Source organism: Phocoena sinus, chromosome 18 (genome assembly GCF_008692025.1).
Source record: "Phocoena sinus isolate mPhoSin1 chromosome 18, mPhoSin1.pri, whole genome shotgun sequence".
NCBI lineage: Eukaryota > Metazoa > Chordata > Mammalia > Artiodactyla > Phocoenidae > Phocoena > Phocoena sinus.
This window is the reverse complement of record NC_045780.1, coordinates 1,114,059-1,133,491: the sequence shown is the minus strand read 5'-3', so window position 1 is coordinate 1,133,491 and position 19,433 is coordinate 1,114,059. Positions and strand designations below refer to the sequence as shown.

The 19,433-nt window shown below is 40.1% G+C and overlaps 1 protein-coding gene across 5 annotated transcripts in view; it reads left to right on the top strand.

Annotated features, from left to right (window-relative positions):
• Nucleotides 1-19,433, top strand: part of XPO4 (exportin 4) — a 109,640-nt gene that overhangs the window by 74,142 nt on the left and 16,065 nt on the right. For all 5 annotated transcript variants that reach the window (XM_032610978.1, XM_032610974.1, XM_032610975.1 and 2 more), the window contains 7 exons: nucleotides 11,633-11,809; nucleotides 12,285-12,427; nucleotides 12,933-13,078; nucleotides 13,917-14,094; nucleotides 17,393-17,552; nucleotides 18,068-18,237; nucleotides 19,006-19,180. In XM_032610978.1, coding sequence (XP_032466869.1) covers nucleotides 11,633-11,809; nucleotides 12,285-12,427; nucleotides 12,933-13,078; nucleotides 13,917-14,094; nucleotides 17,393-17,552; nucleotides 18,068-18,237; nucleotides 19,006-19,180 — 1,149 coding nt within the window. The remainder of the gene's footprint in view (nucleotides 1-11,632; nucleotides 11,810-12,284; nucleotides 12,428-12,932; nucleotides 13,079-13,916; nucleotides 14,095-17,392; nucleotides 17,553-18,067; nucleotides 18,238-19,005; nucleotides 19,181-19,433) is intronic.

Below are 19,433 nucleotides of genomic sequence, written 5' to 3'. Positions count from 1 at the left end.
CAAATAAATAAAATAAATGAATAATAATAATAAAAAAAGGATAGTTTCCCATCGTTTGCTCAAGTGACTGGACTCCATGCTCACGGTGGTGTCTGCATTCCTGTGACCCACATCTTCACCAGCACAGCTTCTGCCAGACTCACAGTATGAAATATGATCTTAATTTGCTTTCCCAGGTACTAATAACATTGAGCATCTTTTCATACATATCAATACATAATTCCCATGATTATTATTATGAAATGCTTGTTTACTCTGTTGCTTGTTTTCCTATCAGATTGTCTTTTCCTTACTGATTTAAAGAAATTCTTTATATAGTCTGCACACTCATTTCTTATTGGTTTATTTGTATTGCAGATCTCCTAGTTTTGTGGCTCCTCTTTTCACTTTATGGTATCTTTTTTTTTTTTTTATTTGGAATACTTTTAGATTTACAGAAAAGTTGCAAAGCTAGTACGGTATTCCCATATACCTAGTTTCCCCTAATATTACCATCTTGTATAGCCATGGTACATTTATTAAAACTAAGAGATTAACATTGGTGCATTTTTAAAAACAAATTTATTTATCTATTTATTTTTGGCTGGGTTGGGTCTTCATTGCTGTGTGTGGGCTTTCTCTAGTTGTGGCGAGCGGGGGCTACTCTGTGTTGCGGTGCACAGGCTTCTCATTGCGGTGACTTCTCTTGTGGAACACGGGTTCTAGGTGCATGGGCTTCAGTAGTTGTGGCACACATGCTCAGTAGTTGTGGCTCGCGGGCTTTAGAGCGCAGGCTCAGTAGTTGTGGCACACAGGGTTAGTTGCTCCATGGCATGTGGGATCTTCCTGGACCAGGGCTCTAACCTGTGTCCCCTGCATTGGCAGGCGGATTCTTAACCACTGTGCCACCAGGGATGTCCCAACATGGGTGTATTTTTATTAGCTAATATGTAGGCTTTATTTGGGTTTAACCATTTTTCCAACCATGTTCTTTTATTGTTCGAGGATCCAGTTATATCATACCATATTGCATTTAGACTTAATGGTATTTTAAAATATTTATTTATTTTGGCTGCGCTGTGTCTTAGTTGCGGGATCTTTTAGCTGTGCCCTGGGGACTCCTTAGCTGTGGCATGTGGACTTTTAGTTGCGGCATGCATGTGGGATCTAGTTCCCCAACCAGGTATTGAACCCGGGCCCCCTGCATTAGGAGGGTGGAGTCTTACCCACTGGACCACCAGGGAAGTCCCTAGACTTGATGGTATCTTTTGGTGAACAAATGTTCTTCATCTTAGTGTAGTTGTCATTGTCAAATGAACTTATTGACATTTTTTTAATAATTTGTTTTATTAGTTTCTTGTTTCAGACACCTACCCTTCCAGTGTTTTCTTCTAAATGCTTTAAAAGTTTGCCTTTCATGACATTACCATCTTAGAATTTACCTTCGAATATGGTATCAAGTAGGGATCCCATTTCACTTTTTCCCATATGGATAACAGGTTTTGTCAGCAGCATACATACATACATTCATTCATTCATTTATATTTCTGTTTCCTTTTCTTCTTTTGCTGGCAGTTTTATTAAGAAACGATTCACATAGCTCACCATATAAGTTTAAGGTGTACAGCGTAATTTTGATTTACACATCTATAGTTTGGTTTATATGTATTGTGAAATGATTATCACAATAGGTTTAATTAACATTCATTATCTCATAGACACAATAAAAAGAAAAGAATAAAATTTTTTCCTTGTCATGAGAACTGTTAAGATCTTCTCTCTGGGGCTTCCCTGGTGGTGCAGTGGTTGGGAGTCCGCCTGCCGATGCAGGGGACGCGGGTTCGTGCCCCGGTCCGGGAGGATCCCACATGCCGTGGAGTGGCTGGGCCCGTGGGCCATGGCCGCTGAGCCTGCGCGTCTGGAGCCTGTGCTCCGCGGCGGGAGAGGCCAGAGCAGTGAGAGGCCCGCGTACCGCAAAAACAAAACAAAGCAAAACAAAAAAACAAAGAAAGATCTTCTCTCTGAACAGCTTTCCTGTACACCACACAGCAGTGTTAGCTGTAGTCACCATGTGTGCGTTAACATCCCCAGAACTTAATTATCATATGACTGGAAGTTTGTAACTTTTGACCACAATTCCTCCAGTTTCCCGCCCCCGATACCGCACCTCTGGTAACCCCAAATCTGATCTGTTAAGATTCCATATAGCATTTGTCTCGCTGTCTGATTCCTTCACTTAGCGTAGTGCCCTCAAGGTCATCCATGTTGTCACAAAACATGATGGGATTTCCTCTTTTCTTTTATGGCTGAATAATATCCCATTGTTATGTGTGCCACAATTTCTTATTCATTCATCCATCCATTGACACTTAGGTTGTTTCCATGTCTTGACTGTTGTCAATAATGATGCTATGAACATGGGAGGGCATATATCTTTTGGAGTTAGTGTTTTTGTCTCCTTTGGAAAATACCCCGAAGTGGAATTTCTGGATCATATGGCAGTTCTGTTTTTAATTTTTTGAAGAACCTTCATACTGCTTTCCACAGTGGCTGTACCAGTTTCAGTCCCACCAACAATGCACAATTGTTCTCTTTTCTCCGTATTGTCACTGATGCTTGTTATCTCTTTTTGATGGTGGCCATTCTAACAGGTGTGAGGTGATAATCTCCTTGTGGTTTTAATTTGCATTTTCCTGATGATTAGTAACGTTAAGCATCTTTCATGTACGTGTTGGCCATTTGTACATCTTTTTTGGAAAAATGTCTATTTGGGGGCTCTGCCCAGGTTTTAATCAGATTCTTTTTTTTTTTTTTTAATTGAAGTATAGTTGATTTACAATTTGTGTTAGTTTCTGGTGTACACCAAAGTGATTAAGATATATATCTGAATATATATATGTTCTTTTCCTTTATGGTTTATTACAAGATATTGAATATAGTTCTTTGTGCTATACAATAGGACCTTGTTGTTTATCTATTTTATTTATACTAGTTTGTATCTGCTAATCCCAGACTCCTAATTTAACCCTCCCTCCCTCCCTCTCCCCTTTGGTAACCTTAAGTTTGTCTTCTATGTCTGTGAGTCTGTTTCTGCTTTGTAAAATAAGTTTATTTATAATCTTTCTTTTTTTTTTTTTTTGGCTGCACTGGGGCTTAGTTGCTCTGCGACATGTGGGATCTTCCCAGACCAGGGATCGAACCTGTGTCCCCTGCATTGGCAGGTGGATTCTTAACCGCTGCGCAACCAGGGAAGTCCCTGCAGAATTTTTAAGGATGGCCATTCTGACTGGTGTGAGGTGATACCTCATTGTAGTTACGATTTGCATTTCTCTGATAATTATCGAAGTTGAGTATCTTTTCACATGCCTGTTGGCCATCTGTATGTCTTCCTCGGAGAAATGACTAGGTCTTCTGCTCACTTTTTTTGATTGGGTTGTTTGTTTGTTTGTTATTAAGTTGTTTGAGCTTTGTGTATATTTTGGAAACTAAACCCTTGTCAGCTGCATCGTTTGCAAATATTTTCTCCCAGTCAGTAGGTTGTCTTTTTGTTCTGTTTATGGTTTCCTGTACTGTGCAAAAGCTTACAAGTTTGATTAGGTCCCGTTTGTTTATTTTTGCTTTTATTTTTACTGCCTTGGGAGACTGACCTAAGAAAACTTTGCTATGACTTATCTCAGAGAATGTTATTTTGCCTGTGCTCTCTTCTAGGAGTTTTATGGCATCATGTCTTATATTTAAGTCTTTAAGCCATTTTGAGTTCATTTTTGTGCATGGTGTGAGGGTGTGTTCTAACTTCAGTAATTTACATGCAGCTGTCCAACTTTCCCAGCACCACTGCTGACTCTTTCTCCCATTGTATATTTTTGCCTCCTTTGTTGAAGATTAATTGACTGTAGTTAGTTTATTTCTGGGCTCTCTATTCTGTTCCATTAATACATATGTCTGTTTTTGTGCCAGTACCACACTGTTTTGATTACCATAGCTTTGTAGTATTGTCTGAAGTCTGGGTGGGTTATGCCTCCAGATTTGTTCTTTTTCCTCAAAATTGCTTTGGCAATCCTGGATCTTTTGTGGTTCCATATAAATTTTAGGATTATTTATTCTAGTTCTGTGAAAAATGTCGTGGGTAATTTTGTGGGGATTGCATTAAATCTGTAGATTGTTTTGGGTAGTATGGCCATTTTAACAATATTAATTCTTCCAGTACAAGAGGATGGGATGTCTTTGCATTTCTTTGTACCATCTTCAGTTTCCTTTATCAAGTTTTTATAGTTCTCAGCATATAAGTCTTTCACCTCCTTGGTCAGGTTTATTCCTAAGTATTTTATTTTTTTGTATGTGATTTTAAAAGGGATTACTTTTTTACTTTCCCTTTCTGATATTTCATTATTAGTGTAAAGAAATGCAGCCATTTTTGCATGTTAATCTCATATCCTGCTACCTTGCGGAATTCATTCATCAGTTTATGAAGTTTCTGTGGTGGTCCTGGCCCACCCTTCATGGGCACTAACAATGGGGCTTTTGTGGTGGACTTGGGCTCATTCCTGCACACACCTCTGGTTGTGGCTTGGACTACGCTTCAGCCCCTTCAGGCTGTCTCCACACAGCCAACCCCAGTCCTCCCCCTGCATGTGTCCTCTGAAGCCCGAGTTCAGCCCCCAGTCCCTGCCCGCACCAGCAGATGCATCTAGGCCTGGGGAGTGCAAGGGAGATGGCCAGGACCCTCTGCATGTCTCTCTGTTCTGCCTCCCGCAGTCCACCTGCTGTGCTCTCCTCCGAGTCTCTGAAGCTCCCTGTGTGTCCTGCTCATCTCGCAGCTGGTGAAGGAGGTTCCCAGGGTGAGGGCACCTTTCCTTTTTCAGAGCTCCCTCCCAGAGACACGGGTCCCACCCCAATTCCTTTTTTTTTTTTTTTTCCTTTTTGTCCTGCCTGGCTACGTGATGATCTTTCTTCCAGTTTTGGTTGTATGAGGTCTTTTGTCAGCGTTCAGTGGGTATTCTGTGAGAATTCTTCCACATGTAGATGTAGTTTTAATGTATTTATGGGAGGGGGTGAGCTCCACATTCTTCTCTTCCGCCATCTTGATCTCCCAGCCTTAATCATATTCTTAATCTGTTTCTTTAATGTGTTTTTTTTTTTGCTTTTGTTTGTTGGGTTTTTAATTATTTAATTTAATTTAATTAATTTTTTTTTTTGTGGTACATGGGCCTCTCACTGTTGTGGCCTCTCCCATTGCGGTGCGCAGGCTCAGCGGCCATGGCTCACGGGCCCAGCCGCCCCGCGGCATGTGGGATCTTCCCAGACCGGGGCACGAACCCGCGTCCCCTGCATCGGCAGGTGGACTCTCAAACCACTGTGCCACCAGGGAAGCCCAATTTATTTTATTTTAGAGTGGCAAGAGTTTCTTATATATTTTGGATATTAACCCCTTATCAAATGTATGGTTTGCAAATATTTTTTCTCCATTTGTTAGGTTGTCTTTTTGCTTTGTTGCTCGTTTCCTTTGCTGCCAGCAACATTCACCGAATAGCCATTCATTTCTCAATGATTTGTAGGACTATTAGTGTCATATATCTAGTGTTCACATATTAGTGGTTCCTTCCTGAGCTCTCTAATCACTTCCATTGGTCAGTTAGTCTAGTTTTGCACCTATGTTTTGCTTTGTTTTTTATTTATTGATTGATTGATTGATGGCTGCGTTGGGTCTTCGTTGTGGTGCGTGGGCTTCTTATTACAGTGGCTTCTCTTGTTGAGGAGCATGGGCTCTAGGCACGTGGACTTCAGTAGTTGTGGCTCATGGGCTCTAGAGTGCAGGCTCAGATAGTTGTGGCGCACGGGCTTAGTTGCTTTGTGGCATGTGGGATCTTCCCGGACCAGGGCTCAAACCTGTGCCCCTTGCATTGGCAGGCGGATTCTTAACCACTGCGCCACCAGGGAAGCCCTGTTTTGCTTTGTTTTAAGAGGATGTCAATTCCTATCCCCCTCCCACCCCAGATTTTCAGAAGGAATCTTGGATATATTTGGCTTTTTATTCTTCTATATAAATTTTGCAGTTTTTCAGATTGGATTGTGCCTGGGATTTTAGGGATTCTTTAGTGAAGAGTGGACATCTCTATTAACTCTATCCATAAATGTGGTACTTATACTAATTTAGGTCTAAAATTTTCTTCAGTACCTTTTATATTTGTTGCTGTTATAAATATATCTTTTGTAAGCCTCATTTTTGAGATTGCTGCTGGCATAGAGAAGTGAAGTTGGTATTTGTATGTTGATCTGATATTTACTACTTCTTCAAAATTCTTATTGATTCTAACAACTTGTCTTTAGAAGCTTTTTAGTCTTTTCAGTAGTCACAATTTGTATTTCTGATGCTTATCATACGATACGTTTCTTTTTCTTACGGTGCAGTGTTGAATACAAGTGGTAATAGAAATCTTTTCTGGTTCATCATTAGGAGTAACGTTTGCTAAAGGTTTTTGAGGTCTCCTTTATCAGAATCGCAACATGACTGAGTATTGAATATTATTAACTGTGTTTCTGCTTAATCCGTTGGTGTGATAAATTGGTTTCATAACGTTTCTAATCTTAGAATTGCCCCTGCATTTCTGTCAGCCCAGCTTGAGCACGTGTCATGGCCGTTGTGAACGGCTGGATTTGTTTGGTGTCAGGGTTACGGCACTTACTGGATCACCGTCCAACTCATTCTCTTTTCCTCTTTCTGTGGATCAGTTTGTATAAGATTGGTTGTTTTTGTTTTGTTTTTTGCTAGTTCAGTAGATCTCACGTGTAAATTTACTAAGCCTGGTATTTTCTTTGGGGGAAAAATTTAAACTGAAAAGTTTAAACAGTTAGTTATGGGAGTATTCAGGTTTTCTTTTTTCTTTTTTTCTTGATCCAAATACAAAGATACATTTTTCTAATAATGCATTTATTAGAGTGGAATATATCTATTTCTTGTAATTTTCTTCCTAATATTATTTCAGAATACAGTTGTAATGTGAAAATGGTATATGCTCATTGGTGAAAATAATTCAAACAGTGCATGACGTTAAAATTCTCCAATAATCCATCATTTATCACTTTCTTGGCATCTGTTTATTCACACGTAGACCTATATAGTACCTTTATATTATGATAATTTTATGTCATTAATTGGTGTTAGAAGTTACGTTTTTAATGTAAAAAATTAGGGGAATCATTCAGTGAATGGTTCAATAGAGTTATTTGTACTGTTTTCAGTAATGCTGCAGCAAATATTCTCATACACAAATCACCGAGTGACTCTCCTGTTAAGTAGACATTCTTAAATCAGTTCCGTTTTCAGTTAACCCCTCAGATGTGTCTTGGTCTAGGTAAGGCTACCTTTCACAGCTGCTCTTCCATGAATCGGTCAGCCTTTAAAAGAGTGGATGTGTCCTGGAGAGATAGAACAAAGGTAATAAGCATAGTCGTGAAAACTATAATAGAGATTATTTAATTTTTTTAATAATTTTTTGTTTCATGCAAAATTTCTGATGGCTTACAAAAAGAACATTTAGAATGAAATAATCTTTTCAGAACTTGCCAAAGACAATTAGAGTAGAAAGTCAAGCCTAGCGAAAAAGAGCAGTCTTGATATTCAGGCTGTAATATCTGTACATACAAGTTTGACTTTTTAGAAGGGGCTGAAGATACAGTTCCTTAGGAGGATCTCATGCAAAAAGAGGAAGCACACCTGCTTCTCAGAGGAATGTTTCCTAATAATAAGTAAAAAGAAAAAGAAAAAATCTCTTGCAAAGCTTCATATAGTGACTGATACGGAATCCTCAATCCCATGACAACAGATGATGCTGGAACAGGTTTTATTCAGCTCTTTCTTACAACATTGTTTAACCCTCAATATACCACCAGGGTCTAGTTTTTGAGTTTCGTTTTTGAACAGTTCTATTTTAAATGTCAGTTTTTCATGACTTTTATTCTTTCTTAGAGACTTTAGAACGAAAAGAACCCTTATTACCATGTAATTAATCTTAGTATAAATCTAAAACACATTATGGATTTTTAGTGATCTGATTTCTCCCATATCTTGAAGCATTTTGCTATTTCATGATCTTGGGAAGTATTTCACCATTACTCATCAACTCCCATCCATAGTAAAAAAGAGACTAAAAGAATAAGAAAATGGAAGAATGATAGAGTCACCTACAAGGATGGTATAGTAGTGAAATGAATCACCACAAATAGAATAAATGGCTACTCTTCATTATTTTTCAGTTTTCTAATTGCATTTTCCAAAATATAGCACAGTCTTTCAAGAAGTCTTGAAATAACCATCTTTTACGTTTTGTTGTTAATTGTTGTTTTTAACATTTCATTGGATGCTATTTGAAATTCAGAATTTTTCATTTTTCTGCCCATAGTAACAAAGAAAAGGAAATTGTCAGAATAAGATGTTTCAGTGATAAAACAAATCAGAAGGTGAATGTAAAGAGACAGCAGCACTCTGAGCTGTAATAACGTTGGTAAAATTGATAGTATAAGTGAAATCTGGGACTGAGTTTTAGGTGATCAGTTTTCTCAAGCTCAATAATTTATGCGCAAGCAGTATATTTCCAAGGACAAAACAAAAATATGGCATTCCCATCCAGTCAGTTATTCCGTGGAAAACCTTCACCCAATATTTTGTGAGTTTAGAGTATTTCTGTATCTTTTTTGGTGTTCATGCAACAGCATTTACTTAATATGGTTTGTAATTGTATTGATGGTGAAAGCAGTATTTACAAAAGGGGTTGGAAGGAAATAAATGATGTAATGAAAATATTGGTTGATTTGATCATTTTTATTGGTATTTATAAACCTAAATGAATATGTTATACTGCATTTATGGAACCAGGAATATGGCTGTCCTTCAACAAAATTATGTGCTGTCAAGGTTTTAAAAAGTGTGAAGCATTTTGGTGGTACCTGAGCGAGCAGAGCCAGCATGAGTAGTAAGTTAGAGCCTCCTAGGGTTAGAGTTTGCAAGTACGGTTGGTCCTCATCATTTGTGGATTCCATATTTACAAATTCACTTCCTTGCTAAAAATCCTTTGCAACCCCAAAATCAGCACTTGTGGAACTTTTCATGATTATTCGTGGACATGTGTGTGCAAAGAGTGACGAAAATTATGATCCGCCGTCTTGCTTGTTCCCAGCAGGGGTCAAGCCGGGTAGTCGCCCTCTGCCTTGTTGTTTTCACCCTCACACCATAAACAGGTGTCCTTCTCATGGTCTCCAGTGCTTCGTTTTTCGCATTTTTGTGTGAAACGGCATTTTCCAAAATTCTGTCACAAAATATTGAAGTTCTTGCAGTGCAATGACTGATAGGATGATTTTGCTGTTTCCGATGGCCTCCAGGTGTTGTGCCCAAGTGCAGGGAGGGTGGGGTGAGCCTTAGGGAGAAAATGTGGGTGTTAGATGAGCTTTGCGGGACAGGCTGCTGGCCATGAATCAGCAGTGCATGTGAAATAAGGTGTCTGTACACAGAAACACACATAAACAAGGTGGTTATTGACCTCTCCACCTGCGCATGGTGAAAGCTGCAGCGACCAGAGTATTAGCTAATTCAGTGTTTGCGGGGACTTTGTAGGGCACAAACACCACAGGTAATAGTAAGAGTCCAGTATTCACAACGTGAACATGTCCTAGTTAGTTACATTCAAAGAATGTTGCCTGTTTTCAGTATAAACACTTTCAAGGCCAGAAAAATAGGAATAAAATTTGGGTTTGCTATTTTAAAATCTTAATAAAATTATCTAGTGAATTTTTTTTCACTTTCCCTTTAGTCTGATGTAAAGTTTTCACAAAATTACTTTAAAAAAATAAATTTATTTATGTTTGGCTGTGTTCGGTCTTCATTGCAGTGCGCGGGCTTCTCATTGTGATGGCTTCTCTTGTTGCGGAGCACGGCTCTAGGCGCACGGGCTTCAGTAGTTGCAGCATGCAGGCTCAGTAGTTGTGGTGCGTAGGCTCAGTAGTTGTGGTGCACGGGCTTAGCTGTTCCGCAGCATGTGGGATCTTCCCAGACCAGGGATCGAACCTGTGTCCCCTGCATTGGCAGGCGGATTCTCAACCACTGCGCCACCAGGGAAGTCCGCACAAAATTACTTTTAAATATTTTTTAAAAATTTAAAGGTTCATTTGATCCAGAATATGACAATTTTTCTTTGTATTCCGTGGGTTAATAAAAGCAAAAGACATAAAACACCATTCACTGGAAGCAGTTCCTTAGGTGCTTGTGTATTCTAATCTGGAGGTGGTATCCTGATGGTCCAGCTTACGCTGGAATACTAGAAATAGATCTCCCATTACTTTCTTTTTTGAGTCATTGACAAATTGCTGAAATAACAGTTTGGGGTGGCGTTCTCTGATGGAGGTTCTAGAGTTGGTGTATTTGTAGGTTGAGGCCTGTCTGTTTTGGAAACGAGGAGAGCAAGTTGTAGACCAGACCTGTAGACCTTTCGTGTTCCTGGTTCCTGGTTCGCTGCCTATTAACAGAACATCTGAAACTGTGGATTGTGCCAAACAAAACCTTTTAAGGTCGAATACATAGCTCGAAGGCCCTGCTCCTTTATTTTTAACAAATTACTTACGAGAGATGCCATTATTAAAAACTGACCCCGGAATGTGTGCTTATCTCTTGTGGCCTGTAGTGTATTTTCTGCAAGTGCTCTGCTTGCTTCTCACTTTTTTCCATTGGGTTGCGCTTGAAAGTCGACGAATGGTGTGTTATTTATGTTTTTGCACCAGCCACAGTGCTTGACACCTAAGTGTTCCGGGTTTCACTGAATAGTGATCTAGTGAATTGGGGATGAAGAAATCGATGCAAAGATTGAATTATGTACCACATTACTAACTAATGGCAGAATTCGGACGTGGATTCTTGCCGGCATGTGAGAAGATGAGCAGCGCTGTCTGGCGTCCTCCGTGTGAGCTCTTCCTCCTCAAGTGGCGGAGTCCTTTACTCTGAAGCTGTGTTAGGACCCAGCCTGTACATGGTGGTTGCATCCAGGCCTGGCTCCTTCCAGTCTGTCTGCTCGCCGTCCACGGGGCTTCCCCGTGGGTCCTCACACGTGCTGCGCTGTTCCCGAGTGTCCTCCTGCCTCTGCGCCCTCCTCCGGCTTCTTTGAGGCCCATCCTTGCCTTCCTGGTTTCTAATAAAATGTCAAGGAGCATCTGTGTAGCTCTCCCCATGTGTTCTTAAACATGCTAATTAGGCCAGTCTGTTCTCATCATTCTTCAGTTTTTCTAAAATCATTTAATCTTACTTTAATCTAACAGTTCTCATCTTGACTACAGAAAAACATTAACATTATTTTTGTTTGAAAAACACATCTGCAAAGCGCCGAATGGCTAGTCTTTTACAGAAATAAACATGAATTCCTATTTGCCTAAGAATTTAGATTAAGTTAGAAAGATTTTAGAAAGTTTAATAAAAAGCCTATACATATTTACTGCAATGTTTGAATTGATCAGTTAATTTTAAGACGAGCTCAGTTAGCTTGATCATTGATGAATAATTGGGAACCTTTGTTAAAGGAAAACCTGTAACCCTGTCTGTCTGGCTGTGGGATGCTTGCTGTGATGTCCGTCTTACTCTCTGGCCATCTGTCTTGTGAATGTCCTTTGCTCTCAGCTGGATAAAGACGACATGGTGTACATGGAAGCATACGACAGGCTGCTGGAGTCCTGGCTGACGCTGGTCCAAGATGACAAGCATTTCCACAAAGGCTTTTTCACCCAACACGCAGTTCAAGTGTTCAATTCCTACATTCAGTGCCACCTAGCAGCTCCCGATGGCACAAGGAATTTGGTAAGTTTTAAGCCAGATTGTAATTAAAAATCTATTTCATCATATAATAAATACTAGAAACATAGGTGAGCTCCTTCAGAGGACTTGCTGAGAGCTTCAGATGGAGAGCAGAAGTCTAAACAGGTTCGTGTTTTGTGGGATGTGGCTTGTAGTTACCTTCATCTCCTTAGTTTTCAGTAACCCACCTGTGCCCTGCTAGTTGTCAGGTGATATCCAAAGGACTGTGGATCTTAAAGGTGTCAGATCTTTTCAGTGACAGAAGTTGAAGTCTCTGGTGTGGGAGGTGGGTGGGAGGTGTGCACTGGCTGTGTTTACGTGCGATAGTGGGGGGGCCATACCCCCACTCTTGCTCTTCGAGTTTCCCCCTTGTTGGTACCTGCCTGGGCGGCCGGCATGGCTCTGCTCGGCCTTCCTCTTCGAGTGTGGTGTTGCGGTTACGTGACAGCTCCGTCTTTATTTCTTTCATCGATAACAGACTGCCAACGGAGTGGCCTCTCGTGAGGAAGAAGAGATAAGTGAACTTCAGGAGGATGATCGAGACCAGTTTTCAGATCAACTAGCCAGTGTAGGAATGCTAGGACGCATTGCTGCAGAGCACTGCATACCTCTCCTGACAAGGTACACACAGTCCAAAGACACCCCATGGACAAATACTGTCTATTCACAATCCCCCGGCGAGCACTTAAAGTGTTTAAAGACTTTAAACACCCCCTCCCCGTACCCCAGCACACGGAACAAATGGACAGAAACCCACTCACGATTGCGTTCCTTGGCTTTTGTACATTTGGAGCCCAGGTACCACAGCATAGATGGCAGAGAGATTATGGAAAACATGGTATGAGAAGTGATGGGACCCGTATCAGTAACATCTTGGAATAACCGGTTTTCAAATGCCTGTTGTAATAAACCTTGATTGTTTGTAAAGCGTTGTTTTAATTCTATGTCATAAACAATAAATCACAATTCTTATAGCGCCATGAGAACATTGTGTACATAATAAATATTTTTGTATATGTGTTTTGTGCTAACATCTTAATTTCTGCTGTCTAATAAGTGGCAATAAGTCGTTCTGGGTCTTTGCTTACTGAGCTTCATGAAGCCGTTGATATTTTCCTTCTTGTAGTTTATTAGAGGAAAGAGTAACGCGGCTCCACGGGCAGTTGCAGCGGCGGCAACAGCAGCTCCTCGCTTCACCTGCTTCAGGCTCTGCCGACAGCAAGGTGCTGGATGATCTGTATGAAGATATCCACTGGCTTATTTTAGTTACAGGTCGGTTGGTTGTTTCTTTGTAAAATGTAATTGCCAGCAGAGCAGTCTCAGCCCTAAGAGAAGCTTCCTGAGTTAATAATGGTAGTTCATACGTAGGGTTGGCCTGAGATCTGGACACAGCTGTTGTATGTCACAGAGCTACGGCTGCTTTTCTCTACAGTACTGGCTGGCACGTGTTCAGTGCCTGTTCTGTACCACATGTTTTATGTGACATTCATTGTAGCCTCTGCATTAGTACTATTATTAGGTATTATGGTTGTCCTTGTTGCTGTTATTATTACTATCGTTATTAATTATCACCCCGTCTTATACGCAAAGAATCTGAGACTTAGAGACCAGCCCTGGTCACACTGGTGTTAATGTCTGGAGCCAGAGTTCAAATCCCAGCAGTCTTACTTTTCTTTAGGGTCTTCTTCTGTAACCATGTTGTCAGTGTTTCTGTATTTTAAATAATCAGGGAAAAAAAAAACAACTTTAATGTTTGGAAAGGCATTCCCAAATATTGACTTTTGATAAAGATAATAGTAGAATTCCTATTAACTTTACAGAATATAGTACTGAAAATTATTAAAAGATCACAGAGTAAAAAGCCTACATGTCAGTATGAATTATAAAGTTGGTGAATAAAACTTTGTCCTTTCCTGTGTTTTTTGAGGGTTAATTATCTTAGAAACAGCAAGTTTCTCATCAAACTTGAATTAACATATTAACATTTATAATTTACTTTTACATCAATTTATATGGTGTATATAAATCAGATAAAACTGAAAACATTTATAGTACAATTTGTTAAATGTAGATTGTTAAGTGTTCATTTTTAATTTTTTTTAAACTGAAGGCTACCTCTTAGCTGATGATACTCAGGGAGAGACTCCGCTAATACCTCCAGAAATAATGGAATATTCCATTAAGCATTCATCTGAAGTTGACATTAATACAACACTTCAAATTTTGGGATCTCCAGGAGAAAAGGCTTCTTCCATCCCAGGGTACAACAGAACAGATTCTGTGATTAGGTAATATGACCTCTATAGCTGTGCTCTTGTAATTTATTCTGTTTTATAAGTTCTGAGTTGACGGGTAGATGACTCGAGTGACAGGCGGGTTGTAAAGCTGACACACGAAAGAAGATAAAACTCGGAGAAGCCTTGAAACAAACAAGGATGGCAAGTACTCAGCACATTTAAGCGGTGCCACTCTGGTGGGAATTGACAGCTGTGTCCAGTACCGAGGAGGACAAGTATAAGATTATTCTGGATGCAGTGAGGCCTTGAAGGGACATTTGGTCTAATTCCTGCAGACACATCCCTTGACCATCAGAAAGCAGTGCTAATGCGGGTTCAGGCGCCTGAGTGAAAGCACCAAGAATGGCACATTCTTAGAAACCAGGTGAACGTGAACACGTATTTATTGTTCAGGAAGCTGGAATGACTTTCCGGTGGCTTTCCTGGCCTCTCATAAAGTAGAAATATTTGTCCTGAGTGTGTGTGAACCTTGAGAGCCCTGTTATAAGATGGCAGTGTGCCTCAAATGAAAGAATTCACTGTGATCTTCCTGAGAGGAGTGGTAAAACTTCCATTAATTCTTGATGGTGAAGTTAGGAGGGATGAACGTGAACTAAATATCCTCCTAAAAGTGGATCTGAAAACAGCAATTTAAGTTTCAGCATCTTAAACTTTAGGTTGCAGACAGAGAGAATAATGACATAATATTGGTTTTTGTCTCTTGCAAAATCATGAACTCAAACAAGGTGCTGTCCCCTCATTCTTTTTATTTTAATGCAAAATAACATAGATACCATTTAAACCTGTGCAATAGAAAATATGTTTTTTTTAAATTAAACTGTTAAGTGGATATCAAGGAAATGTTTGGGAATTTATTTCCTTTATTGTTGGATTCTCTGATTTGAAATAAAATGTCAATGACAATGCTCTATTGGAAAAGTTTTATTTCTTCCTTTTGGGATTGCTTTCAGCGTTAGGTGGAGTAATTGCTTTGGTTTGGTTCATGGTGAATGTTACCTGCAGAGTCAGTTCATTTCAGGGTGCTGTCCTGTTGTATTCTGTGTCACTGTTCTTGCCTGGGCAGTACCCTCAGGAATGCTTTCCTTGTATTTTCAGTGCTTTTTCAATTTTTGCAGTCTTGGGTATCAGTGGGGGAGCAAAACATTTTGGTGTCTGAGAGCAAAGCCTGTGAAGGGTTGAGGTGGGGACCGGAACAACAGGAGTCACCGTTGTTCTTCAGTACAAAGAGCGAGTGTGACATTGAACGGCAGGAGGGAGACAGGCCTTGCTTACTAAGAAAGTGGTTTGCATTTCTTGAAGAAATCATCATTTGACAAGTAACTATCGAGTGCTTACTCCGTACCAGGCACTGTTCTAGAGCAGACAGATTGCTCCCCCTTTCAAGCTCCTCGTGTGGGAGAGGGAAGAAGTAAGGGAGTGGTGCGGTTGTTAACAGACTGTTAGTGCCGTGGGAAGGAGGCCGGCTGCCCGAGGGCCAGGTGTGCAGACCTCAGGGTGTTACAGACCTGTCGGTGTTACAGGGTGCCGTCAGCGTGAGCTTTACGTCACGTACTTGAGGGACCCCACTGTTCTAAAGACGCCTCCCATTAATTTATGTGAACGCGTTTTCTCAGTGCTCATATCTATTGAAATGAAAAACAGGAATCGAATTACACATGGACTAATTTGGAAAAATCAAACCCTGCCACATTAATCTTATTAAGATACATCCGTTTTATTTATTTTAATTTTTTTAAATTGCAGTATAGCTGGCCTACAATATTGTGTAAGTTACTGGTGTAGAATATAGTAATTCACAATTTTTTAAGTTTATACTCCATTTATAGTTATTATAAAATATTGGCTATATTCCCTGTGTTGTACGTAAAGTTTCATTTTTAATAAATGTGTTTAATAATTTATTTAAATTTGTGTGATATTTTGCTCAATTGTGTACTACTAAGTTTTGTAACGATAACTCAATCCAGAAGACATTTTTAACACAGTCTTATCACTGGAGATTTTTAAAAATTATATTTTAATACCTATACATACTTGTTTCAGAGAAGTATATGGTGTGATCGATAAAGCGAGTGTAAGAAGTTTATTATATTAGGATAATAGTCTGCGGGGAAATGAAATAGGAATAAAAATTTAAGGCGAAAAAGAAAGTGTAAAGCTTCCAACTGTGAAAGAAAAACTTGTTTCTCTTTCACATGGATGGTGATGGGCATCAGAATTCTAGGATAGTTACATCCCAGTGCATACATTTACATGGTTACTGTGATTGCTTAGTGCACGTTCTGAGAGCCTGCAGATTACATATTTAAGCTCTTTATTCTTATGGGGAAAATTTGATACTTCAACTTAAAATGCATTGTGAGATCGTTGGCTTAGTTTTGCTCACATACACTGTAAAATCATTTTTAAAACTGTGAGCACTGTTGGCATAGCGAGTGCATGTAGTGAAACAAGAAGACCTTAAACCCGCCTGTGTAAAGAAGAAGGTCAGAGAAGGGGGATGTCGCCAGCTGCGAAGGAGGTAGCAGTGGGTGAGGGGCTGAAACTGCCGTGAGGTTTCACAGCAGGGAGATGGCTTCACTCACCCTGAGAGCAGCGATGAAAGCAGCGTTCCTGCCTTCACGCTGATATTCCTAGAATGGTGTCATGATGGGCTCTTTCGCCTAAGTCCTTTGCTTCTTTGCCTTTTAGCTAAAGTCAGGTTAAATATAGATCCCTTGTGCCCCCTTCCAAACCCAGAACAAAGCCTTTTTTTCTTTTTTTTTTAACGCTGCTCAGCATATGAATTCGGTCGTGTAGAAAGGACAATACATGCACTTATGTAGGTAATTCTAGCAACATTTTTATTTAAAAATAACGTTAAAAGTCAAGTTTGTTAGGAAATAAATAGGACTGTCAGATTTAGAGACAAGACTGAGTATTCAGAACATTTTGGGTGAGTCGCTGGCCGGTCCCCACACCATAAAACGACCAGTGTCCGTGGGTTTTAAGTAGCTTTTAACTGTGTGCATTTCTCTGTTTTGAACCTGAAAAATCTCTTCAGACAGTAGTGCTGAGACTCGCACGTGTAATCACAGCCCAACAGAGGCCATGACTAGTCCAGCCATGACTCTCTTCCTTTTCTCCTGCTTCCTGAAAGGTCAGCAGTAAAATGGGGCATCTGTCTCCAACCCTCTTGAAGAAAACTTCAGAGAGTTGAGAAACAGAAAAGGGCTTTTTAGGAAAAAAATATGGTTAGACAGCCAATAAACTGATAAAGGAATAAATGACTTCCTTTTTGTACCTACAGGCTGTTGTCTGCTGTGCTCAGAGTTTCAGAAGTTGAGTCTCGGGCAATAAGGGCAGATCTCACGCACCTGCTAAGCCCTCAGATGGGCAAAGATATTGTTTGGTTTCTAAAACGCTGGGCAAAGACTTATCTCCTGGTGGATGAGAAACTGTACGATCAGGTCAGAATGTAAAACTGTTTGATTTCGTTTGGATTTATGAGCATGGGAATTATAGAAATGAGAACTTTTTTCTTGGTGATTTTCTCATCAGAATGTAAGAGCTGAGCATCTTCCACACTGGAGAAAACTGTGTGGACAGCATGCCGTTTTGTTAACTTTTCCTAGAGCATATCATGTGATTTCTGCTTATTTTAACCTATATTAAGTTCAGAGTACTGTTTGGGAATGGATTAATTTATGTTCTTTGTATTTGGTGTGAATGTGTGACTGTGTATGTAATATGAGAATAATTAAAGCTAATAGGAAAACCACACTGGGAAACGTCAGTGGATTGATGATGTTCCTTTTTGGACTTTGGAAATGAATACATTTAGAAAATTGGTGTGAAGTAAGCAGTACTTCAGATTTAGTGCTAATTTCAGTTTGATTTCTCTACGGGGTTTTTTGTTTTTGTTTTCTTTCCTTTTTCCGGCAGATCTTTCTTTCTGACCTTAAAAAATTTGTTTTCTCTGAAGATAAGCGTGCCATTCAGTACAGCATTTGGAGCAGACACAGAGGGCTCTCAGTGGATTGTTGGCTACCTCTTGCAGAAGGTCCTCAGCAACCTCTCGGTGTGCAGCAGTGAGCAGGACCTCGCAAATGACACGGTGCAGCTGCTCGTCACTTTGGTGGAGAGAAGGGAGAGGTGAGCTGACGTGTGACTTCAGTGGAGTCTTTTCAAGTGGTGAACGGTTACACGGTCCTAAGGTTTAGGTAGACCCAGCGTTCTTGGAGCAATGTGTTTTAAAAAATATATCATAGTCTTGTTACAAATGCAAACAGGGCTTTTCCATGTTACGATTGAAGATTGCATAGATGTTCAAGGATTTGTTATCAAAGAATCTTTATGAGTAACATTTAATTTAGTAATTTACAGTTTTAATATAGAATAGTCTTATTTGAATTTTCAGCTATCGCATTAGTATTATCCCATTTTAAAGATGAGAAAAACTGACAATTTGACAATTAATTTAATTTTGCAAAGTAAAATTTTTAGTGCTTTCTACAACAAATTCTGGAGATGTTTTCAGTTTTCTTACTACATGGGAAAATGATTGTTATTACTACTGTCATTGGCTACTATTTATTGAATTCTTGTAATTTATTAGGTACTGTTGCAAACACTTCATATGAAGTATCTGATTTAATCATTTCATCAGTCTCAGCCATGAAATTTAGGGCTGTTATTACTGTTGTTATCTTTATCTTATAGATCAGGAAACTGATAATTAAGAGAGACTAAATAAACTTTACATTGACAAACGGCTAGTTGGGTCTGAATACAAGACTCCAAAGTCTATACCAAGTTGTCTGTGCTGGACTTTAAACAGAAGTTGAAGCTTGTAGCCGTGCACTTTGTTTACTTAGGGCACATGCAGCGTAAGGAAGTAACGCGTCCTGCCTCTCCCTGCAGGGCAAACCTGGTGATCCAGTGCGAAAGCTGGTGGAACCTAGCCAAGCAGTTTGCCAGCCGAAGCCCACCTCTGAACTTCTTGTCCAGCCCCGTGCAGAGGACGCTGATGAAGGCGCTCGTCTTGGGGGGCTTCGCTCACATGGACGCAGAGACCAAGCAGCAGTACTGGACAGAGGTAAAAACCATTCCCCTGCCTTTGACGGCTTTTCCGCATCGCCCTGCCGGGGTTTCATCTATGTGTTGCCGCAGACGGTCTGTGGAAACATAGCTTTTCTGGTGTTTTCCCTCCTGACGAGTGGGTTGGCGCTTAGAGTTTGTCCGACCTGCTGACCTGCTTGCGTGAGGACGTTGAACGCTGTCGAGTGCCCGGCACTTTAGACACCTTTTCCCCAACGCGAATGACAGCCTGAGCTGGTGTGTTGCTTCTC